This window comes from Diceros bicornis, chromosome 3, assembly GCF_020826845.1.
Source record: "Diceros bicornis minor isolate mBicDic1 chromosome 3, mDicBic1.mat.cur, whole genome shotgun sequence".
Lineage (NCBI taxonomy): Eukaryota > Metazoa > Chordata > Mammalia > Perissodactyla > Rhinocerotidae > Diceros > Diceros bicornis.
The window spans coordinates 39,083,223-39,098,292 of record NC_080742.1 but is presented as its reverse complement, the minus strand read 5'-3'; the positions used below and the strand labels follow the sequence as shown (position 1 = coordinate 39,098,292).

The window sequence follows — 15,070 nt, the reverse complement described above, 5'->3', positions numbered from 1 at the left end:
GATATAGAGATATGAACAATTCCCTTTTACAAACCAAAAAATGAGGATTAATTGCACTCATCCTTTATATTTCCCTTACTATGGATTTCATACTGAAAGGTTACACACATACACAAAATAGTGTTTTTCTTTATTGAGGCCACAAAAGAAAGACATGATCACTCAGTTTGAACATTGGTGTGTCAAATTATACCTTATTTTTGATGATTATTTATATAGTCTTCCTTTTTTTTATTCAAGGAGAATTTTATTTTAAGGAAAGCTTTTTGAATTTAGAAAATATTTACATGGGTAAGCTGAAAACTTAAAACAACAAATCATATTTTAACATTCTTTTTACTTTTTCTCTAAATTGATGAAGCCAAATGTGATTCTGAGATTGAGAATTTACAAGAGGAAATAGCTTTTGTATGTGTTTTTATCAATTAGTTATACACAAAAAATATGCTTATTTCGAGATTTTATAAGTAGAGCTTTTCTAAATGAGCCATGAACTATTTTAATCCCAATGAAATAATAAGACACAAAATAGAAAATGTAATATACGTATAATTTTATTCGCTTCAATATTACTCAAGAGAGTAGACATTATACTATTCTTGGCAGAATAAATCATGTGACTTCACACTACAATTAAGTGATTCACCAAGAGAGAATTTTATAGGTTTATATTCTCTTGGAAAGGACATTTTGTACTTACTTTCCTATTATTTGCTGTGATATTTATTCTCATACTACCTCTCTCCTCCACACATCTGATAAATAAAGAGTACACTCTGGAATTCTCTAACACACTATACAGAACTATAGAAAGAAACAAATAGGTTCACTAGCCAAAACCAAACTTACTTAGATTAGCTATTTTTCTTTCCCACTCTGTTTGGTGTTTATGTATGTCATTTGTAATACAGTTGAGTTTATTTTTTAATATTTTTAGTCTATTTTGAATTTCCTCCACTTTCTCATTGATTTTAGTTCTTTACTTAGTTTCAAGTTACATAAATTCATTTGAACTAGCTTGAGCCAAAATGATATTTATTATGAGGATAGTACATTTTTCATAAAATCAAGGATAAGAATGTAGCTGAATTCTCAGGAAAAAACTTGAATTTGGGATTTGAACACCATGAAGAGTCAGTGTATGTGCATGTGTGTGTGTGTGTGTGTGTGTGTGTGTGTGTATCTGTCTGTCTCAGTTCTGCTTTTCTCTGTGGGCTTCATTTTTCCCTTTCACTAGATACTGGCTTACTCCACATAGTGAAAAACATGGCCCACCAACAACTTTATAGCTTTGTATCTTGTAACTCAAGCCACCAGAGGCAGACTGGCCTAGCATCTCCTCCAGTACAAAGTTAAAATATCCCAAGTAGTCTAAGCATTGGCTCAGCATAGGTCCACTCTTGACCAGTCAAGTCAGGGAGGCGGGTCATATGGTAACATGAGTAGTCCTATGGGAACCATGTTGATGGAGGGCAGAAAGGGCAGTTTCAAGTAGAAGTAGAAGGCGGGAGCTTTTTCAGAGAAATGAGTAAGTTTCTGGGCAGAAAATCAATCCGTTATGTGTTAACTACATAGTCAAATATATTTCCTCTTGCTACAAAAGTCATTACGTAGTGATCCATTATATATGGCCAGTACTGGTAACTTCTTTGATTTCAACTCACAAGAAATGTGAGTCATTAGAAGTTTACACCAAAGGTGTAAACATTTTTTATTATTCTGAATAAAACTCACTATCAATGCCACTTTTGTTTCTTCATTATATATTCCATTATACGAGGCATGTATTTTCAAATTTATATTTATATTATATGTAATTTGGTAGCAAAATATGTCTATAAATTGATAGAGGTTAATTGCTTTCTCATTATGCCTTCAGTATAATAGCAGTAAATGGGTCCTTGGAGAAACTGTCTACACACATACTGTTTTTCAAAATAGCAGAACTGTTGATTGTCAGCTGCCTGCTGATGTTCAGCAGTCTGGTGCTATGGATCTGATGGGTGAGAAACCAATTGTGAAGTGGCAATTAAAGGTAAAAAAGAAAAGATGTTGTATTTGTAAACAAAGTAAATATATATTAAAATTTCATAGTGAATTTATGAAGCTACATTTAGAAGAAATTATCTTATTATAGAACTACATTTTACAGGCATCTAATGATGGTCATAGGTTCAGTAATCCCAAAATAATGACCATATATGATGGGGCTTGTCAAGTTTGTGGTCTCTCTGAAAAGGACTCATGTACTATAAAGGTATGTATCTTTTCACTTATTTTCACATTTACATCATAGGTATTTTCATTTCCTATGCTGTGGTATATTAATGTCGTTTTTTCACCTTCATATCAGAAATACTAATAGAGAAAAGCCTCCTGCAAGTTTATACAGATTAATTGAAATTGTTACTCTGCCCCTAACTCTTGTTGAAATGGCGAGAGAGGTTTCTACCTTTAACATTTTGAGGTGGATTTTTAAATTAAAAAATCGAAAAGGAACGTTCAAATTGAATTTTCCCTCTACATACATTGTTTTTTGAGTAGTAATAATGATTTTCCAATAAGATCTCTTTGTGATTACCTAATCTTTCTGGCAAGTGAATTGCATTTGGGTAGAGTTTGCAAAATGTGTAAGGGTAGTACTTTTACAGGAAACTTTTGTGGCAACTAAATTCATTGAACCATGAAAATATCCACCACTTGAGGGGTTAGAGAACAGCATAGCCTGAGCTGAATCCTCACAGCCACACTCTCTTAATCTATATTCAATGTACTGGGTTTATCCACAGGTCTCTCTCACATGTCAGTTGCTGATTTAACAGATACCATGGATCTAATATCACTTGGCTCTTCAAAACTGAAGAGCATATCAAATATAAATGCATATGAAAATTAAAAGTATTATTATTTTAAATTTTTAAATTATTTTCTTTGAGATTAGCAATTAGATCATATTATTAAGAAGTTTTTGTTTCTGAGAAGTTGTTTGACTTATATTTTCCTCAAATATCCATTTCCACATGTCCTACAATAAGTAATTTTAAAATGATGTTATTTGCCATTGTTTTATCCTCTTGGGTCTATTCTGTTCTTATTTTTGTACAATGGTCTGAGTGATGTAAAAAGAGCTTTTGTAAAATGAGCAAAGTATATATGTCTTGAACAAAATTTGGTCTTCTTCCCGGGTTAAAAATGATTGCTACATTTAATATTATTTCTGTGCATTCTTTCTACTATTTTGTGTAGTGACATCCGTTATCTAGTATAGACAATTATGCCATGAAGCTGGTCTAGTTTTGCTGTGTTCACAGGACATAGTGGGCTCCTAGAGGAAGAGAGGATAACCTTAACCAATGTGATTCTGTAAGATGTGCAAGGGGGAAAAGTCTGTTTCATTTCTTTATAAATAAAGCACTTTCAGCATGAGTTGAGCAGTAAAAAAATGACAAAAAGAAAAGAGACGTTTTCTTCCTTGTTACTTATGAGCTATAAGTTTTAATTCTGCACCGAGATACAATTATATATATTTTCTTATTCCTTCCATATTGATCAGTTCCATAGGTATTTACATATAAAGGAAATGATTTGTTTTCTAACATGCGTTTATGATTAGGAGATATATTTTATATCTCCTAATCAAAACAGACTTATAATATGTTTTCATTGGAGGCCTCAACACGTATGCTGCTATCTTTCTATGTAGTTTTTTTTTTTTTCCTAAACACTAACTATAGCTGTATCTTGATTGGTGTTTTCCTTTTGTAAAAATTTCCTTTGGGAAAATATTTGCATTATCGATGGACTCTGCTACATTGAAGGGGATAAAAATCCTACCAGCCCTTGTTTGATTTGTAAACCTAAAATTTCAAAATTTACTTGGTCATTTTTAGAAAGTAAGTTATTATTTATTAATCCAAATATTTCCTCTGTAAGACATTTTTAAAGTGATTTTAAACCACAAGTTACATAAATGTGTTTAAGATGAACACTGTATTTAATTTAGCATCTTTTCTAACTGCGTAATTTACTTTGCTTGAAGGAAATATAAGATGAAATATTTTTATTTTATATAATCTCTATGATTATACCACAATAGGGTATGGGATTTTTATTTTAATGCTTGATTAGGAAAGCAAATGTGAATTATTAATGGAAGAGATGGGAATGGTAAATTTAGCCACACACAATTTGTGCAAGTGAAAGAGCTGCTAGGAAAATGGCCTCTCAAGTACTACGTAAATGCAAAAACATCCATCAGTATAGGTTGGTGAGTTTAGTAGAAAGAGAACATGACTTTGACACCAAAAGTCTAAATCCTGTTTTTAGGCTTAGCTCTTTCCAGTTTTGTGACAAGGCATGTAACTATCTAGGTTAAAAGGAAATGATTTGTTTTCTAACATGCATTCACCTGTTAAATAAGATGATCTGGACTCAATAATCTATAAAATGTCTTCCAGCCCTACCATTCTGTGACTCTATGAGTACAATATTAGGTACAGATAGTTTCTAGATACTTTGTTCCACCCAAAAAATACTCCAAATTATGGTCATATACCATATAATTTCTTCACTTCCTTAAATACAGCTATGTATGATTCCACATAGATGTTCCTCACACTCTCTTTCCTCAGGCAAAACACCAGGCATGTTAAGATAAAACAAGAGATAATTACTCCCTGGCCCCATGTAATTTTATCTGAGGAGTCAGAAAACCATATATTTATACAGTGCTTTGTAATATCACTGTATATGTTATTATATGTGCAAATTTCATTACTGTGTTGGACCATATGTCAGATGATTCATTGTTAGGTGCAAGACTCTTGGGGTACTGTGGAAAGACAATGGAAATTTGGGGAAGATTTTAGTGCAAGAGACAAGGGAAACACATTATAACTTCTGAACTGGTGTCTATATCTTTAATGGCTTTGGTATGACTGATTCATCATAGATGCACAATGTTCAAAGATATAAGCGGTCTTGAAATATCATCTGTTCCAACCTCTCATATTGTAGGGTGAGGAAATTAAAATTAGTAAGTTGTATAAGGATATATAGGGGCAGAACAGGAGCCAGAACTACAGTCTCTTGGCATCGGTGCGTTGTCGATGCAATCAGAATGTTTGCGCCCAGTGCAATGAAAAAGACTGTTCTTTCTGTTAACCTAGTTGGCAAGGAAGAGGGATATCTTTTAATATGACAATATAAAAAGATGTTTTAAATCATTTCATCAGTATAAAGGGAACTCTTTCTGTCTTCTGAAATAGCCACCATTCCAGTGTGTGAGCTTGGCCTCTAGAAGGACCTCTGAGGAGCAGAGAATTGGTGTGACTAAATGGCTCCCAATTATTATAACTGGGTGGCAGGTACAGTGAGAAAAATTCAGGGGAGTCAAATGAACAATCCAGTCATGGGCAGTAAGGGAGAAATGGAGAAAAGGAGGTGTAGAGGGAGAAAGTGAAGCTGAAGAGGATAGAGGGTGAAGAAAGAGTTGAGGAGCGAGCAGTGAGACGGTTGACCCCAAGAAGTAATTTCAGACAGGAGAGGAGATGCATCTGGTCTGGACGAGACAAATGTATATATGTATTTTATGCCATATTCAAAGTGCTTTTACACTCTCCTAGCAAAGCTTGAAATCTTGCACCTTATCTTCAGTTACTTTTACATTTTCTAAGAACGGAATTGAATTGATTCAGAATGCTGAAAAAGAAAAAAAAAAGCAAAAACAGGTAATAGAAATTTTTGCAGATTCCAAATTTTATCAAAATGGCATCTCAATGGGAGCTCTCTGTATCACACTTTTCCTTTTCCACACAGGTACAAAAGTAAATGTTTTCTCTGTTACAGACAACCAACCCCCAGTGATTCAGATACCGCAAGACACATTGCAGACGTTTTATGGGGAGAACTTTGTGTGCCAGTTCATGGCCCTCGATCCAGAAGGCTCTGACGTCCATTTTACCTTGAACTCTGGTCCTAAAGGAGCAAATGTTTCCTCTGCAGGACTTCTTATGTGGAAAACAGAGTCACTAACTCGCCAGCAAGTCACTCTACGTCTTAACGATAATTGCAATGCTGAAACTAGAGTCATGATTGAGGTAATATTTATAATTACATAAATGCCCCCTCAACTAATTAACAATATTAATAATTACTTTAAATTTAAAATACAATTTATATTCTTATTTTGGGAAGAGGAACTAAATTATTAAACATTTCAGGGAAAATTAAACTACCAAAATTTTGAAATTTTTTTGTAAGAATTTAAAACCTTAGAGAAAGTCTCAAGTCTAGAGCATGTATCTAAATTACTAATTCCTAGACTGTTTTCTTCTGTGTGTAACTATGATAAAAATAAAGAATAAGCATCACAGCTACCCCTGTGAAAGATCTGTGATAGACCTAAGACTGGTAATCATATCATTTTCCTTCAAGTGAAGGAATCTTAGATGATGAATTAGAAATCAAGATTATAAATATAACATTTGAAATAATTAATTGTGAACTATATTTCCTTTTTTACTGACTTTTTTTGATTATGTCAGTCATGAGCTCTTAATACTGTGTTTTTGTGCCCTATATTCACTTGAAACTTGAGACACACCTTCACACAGAAGTAATGTTATAAAGGGCAATTGTGTACTATGTTGTGTTAACCAGAAAATTCAAGTTTGTTGTTTGTTTGCGTGCTAGGTTTTGGGATGTCAGGTGACTAACTGCTTTCCAACTTAAGGAATTTTTTTCCTGTTGTTCTACTTGCATTATAGAAATTATGGAAATCAATCATCTTGTAGCATTTTATGGCTATGCTCTTGAGAGTAGGCATAATTGCTTTTGTTAAACTATCTTTTAAAATACTATTTAACATTAAATATAGATATATGTATTTTTGCAAAATGTGTGATCTGGTCCTACTTGCACATAAACATACATGCCTATCATGATTTCTGGGGCATAAACTGAAGATAATTTTATAGCAAAATAATGCATTTACTTTTTGTTTCTTTTACAGGTGACTGTGAAGTCTTGTGATTGCTTGAATGGTGGATCATGTGTGTCTGATGTTAAATTTCCTCCGGGAAGTGGAGCATACCTGTGTGTCTGCTTGCCTGGCTTTCAGGGCGGTCTTTGTGAAGTGGATGTCACTGAGTGCCAATCAAAGCCCTGTGGCCTTGGCAGATGTATTAGTGGTTTTCACAGTTATTCCTGTGATTGTCCACCTGGGCTCAAAGGTAAGTTTTGGTTCCTCATTAATGAAATTAGTATGTTAACAAATTAGAAAGGAAAGCTCCTTGGCTTTCCAAGTAATCTACAGATTACTCAAGCAAATGTGTAGTCCTGAAGATTTTAACACACATTTAAAAATTCTAGTAAAGGCATCACAAATACATTTGCTATCCGTATCCTTTTTTTATTGTAAGTTGCTTACATATACTCTTATAATTTTGCCTTTTTATAATTTTAATGGCAATATTCTATGTCTATATTGTATTTTGCAGGTTCCTAGACATTTCTGTCTATATTTGCTAGGTAGAAATGTATTTAAATGTATTGCTATTGAAATATAATATGAAATAATAAAGAAATTTGCCATAGGAAATAAAAAAATTACCATTTAAGAGAAGTTTTATTGATAATTCATTAACTTAAAAATATCATGATATGGGGGCCGGCCCGGTGGCGCAAGTGGTTAAGTGCGCGCGCTCCGCCGCGGCGGCCTGGGGTTCGCTGGTTCGGATCCCGGGCGCGCACCGACACACTGCTTGGCAAGCCATGCTGTGGCGGCGTCCCATATAAAGTGGAGGAAGATGGGCACGGATGTTAGCCCAGGGCCGTCTTCCTCAGCAAAAAAAGAGGAGGATTGGCGGATGTTAGCACAGGGCTGATCTCCTCACAAAAAAAAAAAAAAAAAAAAAAAAAAAAAATATCATGATATGAAGTTGGAGTTGAAATCAAATGAAATGTTAGCGTATTCATTAACTCATTAATTGTCCTAAAATGTCTGATTCCAGAAACCCCAAATAAGTATGACTGACAACCTTTAATTTCCCAAGGCTTTTAAAAACTCATACCAATATTTTCTTTAATTTAAATAGATATAAATGTTAAATAAGTAAATATGCAGTTATTGAGCTGATATTTTCCTTGAAGTCATCTATTATAGATAGAAGTATAATAGATTATATTAGATTACATTATAATAGAACTAAGCAGGATATTTAGGTGTCTTCTAAATTTCTTCAGCATTTTAAAATAAAGATTTTACCATTGGGGACTATCGTGCTACAGACTACATTTGAAAGAATTCAAATGTTGATTGCTTCATGGATTTTACTATAATAGAGGTTACCATTATTAACGAATGTGAATATATTCATTCAAATAAGTTGTTAAACATTTCAAAGAGCAACACTTCATCTCAAAAAATTTTATTGAGGAAAGACTGACTTTCCTTGCACACTGTGAAATTTTCATGGATTTTCACAGCCAATGCAATAACTGGACTGAATTCAGTTGTCCTTAAGCTAAGCAGGCAACCATTCTAAGAACTTTTTAAAAAATCAATGAGTTTTTTAACAAAGTACAGATTACTGTTATACTATGGTAATTTTTTGCCTTAAGATATTAATGGTCTTCTTAAGTCATCTTATTTATAGAGAAAATCTTATGTACTTGAAGGGTCTTGTTTAATGTTAAATAGAATCTAATTAATGACTTTATATTTAATTATATAGTAAATTTTAAAAACAATACACTTCTTTCCTCTTAATGTATTTCAGCTTTTTTGGAGTTAGCAGGACATACATAAAGAGTAAAAGAAAGCAAATAATGAGCACTTGATTGGACATATAATGTTTTTCAAATTAAATAATTTGAACTCTCAATCTGTATTTTGTTTAAGCAAAAATTGCCAGGAAGAGGTTGATGAATGTGACTCCAGGCCTTGCTTTCCAGGAGCAGAATGCCTCAATACCTTTGGTTCCTATTGTTGTGGTTCATGTCCAAAAGGATTTTATGGTGATGGAAAAATATGTCACGGTAAAAGTTCCTATTCTCTACCATGAAATGTCTTTTGCTGCATTTAATTAACTCAAATTACTCAGTTACATTCTCTCTTTTACTCAGACATTCATTCAGTATATATGCATTAAGTGTCATGCACTAAGCTAGATGCAAAGGATCCAGAAATATGTACGTCCTTTGACCTACTAGGTTTGAGTCTCATAGCAAGGACTATGACACGTAATCTCATAGTTCAATATGGTGTTCTGTGTTTTTTGATAGAAAAGCCTAGAGAGTATAGTAGGAATACTACACAGGGAATCATGTCTACCTGAAGGGATAATGAAATACTTTATAAGGAGGTGTCACTACGGGTAAATCTGATGCACGTGATCAAGAGAGAGAAAGGCTTCCAGGCAGAGTAAACAGCATGAGCAAAGGTGCAGAGGCATGTAACATCACAGCACACCTTGGGCACTATGAATAATTCAGTGTGCTTGGAATATAGAGGGTAAGGGGGGCTGCTGTGAGAGTTCAAGCTAGAGAGGTAGCCAGTGGCCAGATCACTGAGAAACCATGAGAAACATGATAAGGTTTACATTTAAGACAGTCTATTGAAAAGCAATGTGGAAGATGGAGCACTTGCGAGTAAGGAATTGTGTAAGTCTAAAAGTGGGAAAAAAGAGTTAAGACAATATTACAAATATATAGGAGAGACACGAAGATATTCTGACCTAAGATGAGGAGATAATAGATGAAAGAGACACTAATGAAACAAGTTGATAGTACTTGGTCAGTGATTGGGATTAGCAAGGTGAGGGAAAGAGAGTTATTAAATTTCAAGTGATGGGTTTAGGTGAATGAGTGTGGAGAATTGGCATTTACATTTCTATGGACTGAATTGTGTCCCCCTAAAATTCATATGTTGAATTCCAAACCCCCAGTGTGGCTGTATTTGGAGTAAGGTAGTAATTAAGGTTAAATGAGGTCATAAGGGAGGAACCCTGGTCCCATAGGATTAGTGTCCTTGTAAAAGGAGACACTGGAGAGTTTACTCTCTCTCTGCTTTGTGAAGACACAAGCAGAAGGTGGCTTTCTGCGAGCCAGGAAGAGAGCTCTCACCAGAAACTGAATGGGCCTGCACCTTGATCTTGGACTTCTCACCCTCCAGAACATTAAGAAAATAATTTCCTGTTGTTTAAGCCACCCATTTACGCTATTTCATTATGGCAGCCTGAGCTGACTCAGACACAAATGAAATATAAGGAAGAAGCAGTGGTTTTGGAGGGGAGAGAGAAATTCAGTTTGGATACACAGAGACTGAGGTGGCTATGGACTATCCAAGTAGAGCTCAGGAGGGAGGATTAAGATAAACATACAAGTTTTAGGGTCATCAGTCATTGATGAAATTGCCCCAGGATAACACTTAGAATTAGAGGAAAGGGGGAAAAATTAGTAGATATCAACATTTTAAAAACTTAAAAGAGAAAAGTAAATTATAGAAGACAGTGTCTTCTATATGGTTCTTTGGTGTCATTAAGTGAACGAGACCCTATTTTGTTATTAATGATGTAATATCACCTTGTGCTTCAAATTAGGGTGGGCCTGCCTAGCACTGAAAGTAATAGATTTGAGGAGCACAGTGCAGGATGGTAAGGGGAATTCCCTACTGGTTCAGCTACCCACATTTCCCCTTCGATATCCAGTCCCAAATACTCAATAGTATCACACCTCCCACTCTATGTACTAAAGTGATCTAACATCTGTCTTTTCCAAGCAGAGGCACATTCTCTCAATAAAACCTTTATCAAGTGGAATTTAAGAGAAAAGCAAGTTGAATTGAATCCCATTACACATGAGTGACTAATAAGTTTCTTAACTCTGTCAAAGGCATTTGTGTATTTTAGGAAGATGCTTGTTAATACAAAATAATTTTTTGTTGTTGTTGATATTGCATAGTTTTATAGTAGGCACCAGAGTCAATGACTATAAAAGTAAACACAGCACAGTTCTTATTCTTGAGGTTGCTAACTAGTGGAAGAGACACATAAAAGTCAATATCGTGAAGGACAAAGTTCTGGGGGAGAATTCAGATGGACAAAATTAATTGGGTGGGTGAGTGGGACTATAGGAACATCTATCAGTCAGCTTTGGCTGCCATAACAGAATACCACAGACTAAGTGACTTAAACAACAGAAATTCTTTTTTTTCTCGCGGTTCCGGAGGCCAGAAGTTCCAGATCGAGGTACCAGCAGGGTTGGTCTCTGGCTTCTCTCCTTGGCTTGCAGATGGCTGCCTTCACACTGTGTCCTCACATGCACACTCCTGTGTCTTCTCCTCTTCTTCTAAGGACATCAGTCCTACTGGATGAGTGCTCCGCTCTTATGACCCCATTTAACTTTAATTACCTCCTTAAAGTCCCCATCTCCAAATACAGTCACTTTTAGAGTTGGAGTTTCAACATATGAATTTTGAGGAACACAATTCAGTCCAAAACAGAAAGATTTGCTAAAGATGTGACATTTAAGCTAGTTCTCTAATTTGCAGAGTTCAATCCAAGTAACATTTTTATTGTATGTTCTTATTCACGGTGCTTTGGTTTTAATGGTTTAACTCTGATCTGTTTTTCATGTATACCTTTACAGTTGAAACACAGTTTTTAAATGAACTTACTACACATACTGTTGTTCTCACGAGGTCTAACAAAAGCATAACTAAGGAAGAGGATGGTAAAAATGCCAGACAGAAAGAGAGGCACGTTAAGCCAACAAACAGAAATGCCTCTGGTAAGTAATGGTTTTAATTAAAATCTAATGACAATACCTTCCATTTGTTTCCCAGAAGACCAACATAGTTATTCCTCAAGTATTTTTATTTTTAGAAAGATCACCTAAGATTATGTAATGCAGTTTACAAATTACTCTTTTTCTTACTAGTCTATTAAATCCTCTGGCTTATATTCTAGAAAAATGATTCATGTTGTGTAATGAACAAGCGATATCATTATTTAAAGTGATTTCAGAGAAGTTTATGGTTGGAAGTGACCGTTTCAAACTTACATTCTATGAATCCCTGGTCATCCAACATCTGCTCAAACCCTAAAAGTAATAAGAAGCTTGTTATTTTATAAGGCCTTTCTCTTTTCATATTGCTTACTTTATAATTCTCATTTTATTCAATAACATTCCATGATTGTCTTCGTAAAGATCTTGCACATTTCACATTAGGTTTCTTTATGGCCTTGCATTCTGTAATATTAGCTGTTCATCTTGCAAAATATCATTCCAATTGGTCGTCTGGCAAGATACCATTATTGATTGCAATATAGGAGAGCTATCTTGATTTTATGTTATTCATGCATCCAGTTGTCTTACTAAACACTCTTATTTACACTATTTTTTTATGGTCAATTATCTTTCTTGATTTTATAGGTAGACAATAACATTTTTTGCAAATAGTGAGTTTGTCTCATTCTTATTTACTTTCTTATCATAATAGTAACTAAGATTTAGTCTATCTTTATGATGTGCCAGCACATCACAGGGCTGGATTTTTTTCCCATAATTGTATAATATATATTTTATATTATCTATGCCAATAATGCATTGCTTTAATTAGCGTGGCTTTATAGTACACTTTAATATTGGTAAGGCAAATATCCCCTCATAATTCTTCTATTTTGTAATTTTTTAGATATTTCTGATATGTAATATGAAGATTAGGTCATTATATTAAATTTAAAAATAAAATAATGTATTTTACTAATGTTCAGTTGCTAATATATACTCCTTCCCTCCTTTCTTCTGCTGTATTTTTTCTAATGTGGAATTAATTCCAGTTCTTCTCCACTTCTTCCTCTAATCCTAATAGCAAAAACTCTCCTAGGGAGATGGTTCACATAAAGCAGCTTGGGGCAGGAGGGAGCAGTCTTTCAGTGTACAGAGGCTGGGGGAAGGGGACACTGACTTGCCCCAGATGTTCTCAAGCTGGGCTCTTACTCAGTTTCCCTGAGGACTGATGGGCCAGGGCCTCTTGCTCTTTGTATTTGTTGACACTTATTTGTGATTATTGCTTTACTCTTATTTCTGTTTTAGACTATATTTGGTGAACTCTTGTTTATTAGTCTGAACCCATAAGTTTTCTGGGTTTTATGAAGTCCTCAAAATTACCAAAAATCTTTCATTGCCCTTGTTTCTGTTTGTCAACTATGTTAAGGATTATTTTTTATTGTTGTTTTTTGTTTGTTGTCGTCTGTCTTTTTCTGGTTTTGATTTGGTTTGGTTTGGTTTTCTCTTTTTTCATATTGTGAGGGTTTTGAGAAGAGTTGTACACGAAGATAGTGCAGAATCAAACCCTATATTGGCAGCAGAAAGTATAGAAGGAAAGCATGTCTAATCACTGCTTAAAATGTGTCCATACTCTAAAATTAATTGGATTTTTCCACACCAAAGAAATAAAAAAGAGTTATAAGGAAAATAAAGTACCCTGTAAGGGAGAAAAAAATGATGAAACCTCCCTTTCAAAAAGAAGACACACAAAAATGTTTTAATTTCTAGTTAAGCAGTCATGAAAGATGGGAAAACAAAATCTCATTTTGTCACATTAGTAAAACGATTGGAGACACAGTTCTTTGCCTCTCATACAAAATAGAATTTATACAATTTATCAATCAATCTTCATTTAAGCATTCCGTTTCTGTCCTCCCCTTTCCAGGTGAAATTAGTTGTTCATTCTTCTATGCTTCTATGGGTTTCATAACTTTCACTCTTATAGTGGGATCACAGATTGCTGTGATGAATTGCTCACATGTATCTATCCTTGACAACACCAAGTTTCTCAAGGATGGGTCTGTGCTTTCCTTTGCTTTGAACCTAATGTGTATTAGGTGGTCAATAAATGTTTGTTGGCTATTTCTAACTCAATAAAATTATTAGTTATTGTTCTTTAATTTTTATACTGTTTAACATTCTGTGTTATCTTGTGTATCCAAATAGATTATGAGATCCTTGAAGGCAGGAACCGTGTGATGACTTCATATTACTGCAGGGCTCCTAGTATGGTGTTAAACATATAATAGATATTAAATGAAGGAATGAATTACTTAATGTTAAATACTGTGGGTAGAGCAAAACATTAATAAATGTTATTGACTAACATTTCTTTTTCTTTTTTGGTTGTTTAGATATAAAGTTTCAGCCACTGCCAACAGAGCATTCACTAATTGGTACAAGATTTGCCCATAGTCCTGCTACTATCAAAAAGTTCTTGGATACAACCAACAACATCACACACTTCTCATTAAAATCAGTTACAACTCAAATGAATTAATTCAGAGAAGGCTATTTCCCATCAGATATCAGGTTTTGAAGATGTGGATCATACTCTCAATACAAATCTCAGCCTGGATGAGTTGGAAGTTCCTAGGCTTCCGTAGTTCTTTACACATTAACCCAAACAGCTCCCATGGGGATGTGAAGGCTGTTATACAGGGCACCATCCAAACAGAAGCAGGAGGGTATAATTCTCAAATTAACAGGTCTACTCCAGGTTACACACAGTATAAGGATGGGTTTGCATCATCCATTACTACAGCAATCACTATTTTGCCAGAAAAGCCTCGATTGACCAAATTATCGACTTGTACTGAATCACCTTGCTTTCTTGGTGTTTCCTGTGTGCCAACCACAGATGGTCACTTCCAATGTGGACGCTGCCCCTTTGGGTATTATGGAGATGGTATCAATTGCAGAGGTAGTATGACAACTCTTCAGAGGATACAAAGAAAACTATCTAGTTCAAATATAAGTAATTAAGAAAATATGCTTTTCTTTTTAAAGATTTTTATTTATTTATTTATTTATTTTTCCCCCCAAAGCCCCAGCAGATTGTTGTATGTCATAGCTGCACATCCTTCCAGCTGCTGCACGTGGGACGCGGCCTCAGCATGGCCAGAGAAGCGGCGCCTCAGTGCGCGCCCGGGATCCGAACCCGGGCCGCCAGCAGCGGAGCGCGCGCACTTAACTGCTAAGCCACGGGGCCGGCCCCAAAAATATGCTTTTCTATTTA

General features: G+C 34.8%; 1 protein-coding gene across 1 annotated transcript in view; it reads left to right on the top strand.

Annotated features, from left to right (window-relative positions):
* The window catches only part of VWDE (von Willebrand factor D and EGF domains), a 64,716-nt gene that overhangs the window by 36,993 nt on the left and 12,653 nt on the right, over positions 1 to 15,070 (top strand). The window contains 6 exon segments of the mRNA XM_058570589.1: positions 1,880 to 2,035; positions 2,153 to 2,256; positions 3,778 to 3,893; positions 5,848 to 6,098; positions 7,013 to 7,232; positions 11,650 to 11,790. Coding sequence (XP_058426572.1) covers positions 1,880 to 2,035; positions 2,153 to 2,256; positions 3,778 to 3,893; positions 5,848 to 6,098; positions 7,013 to 7,232; positions 11,650 to 11,790 — 988 coding nt within the window.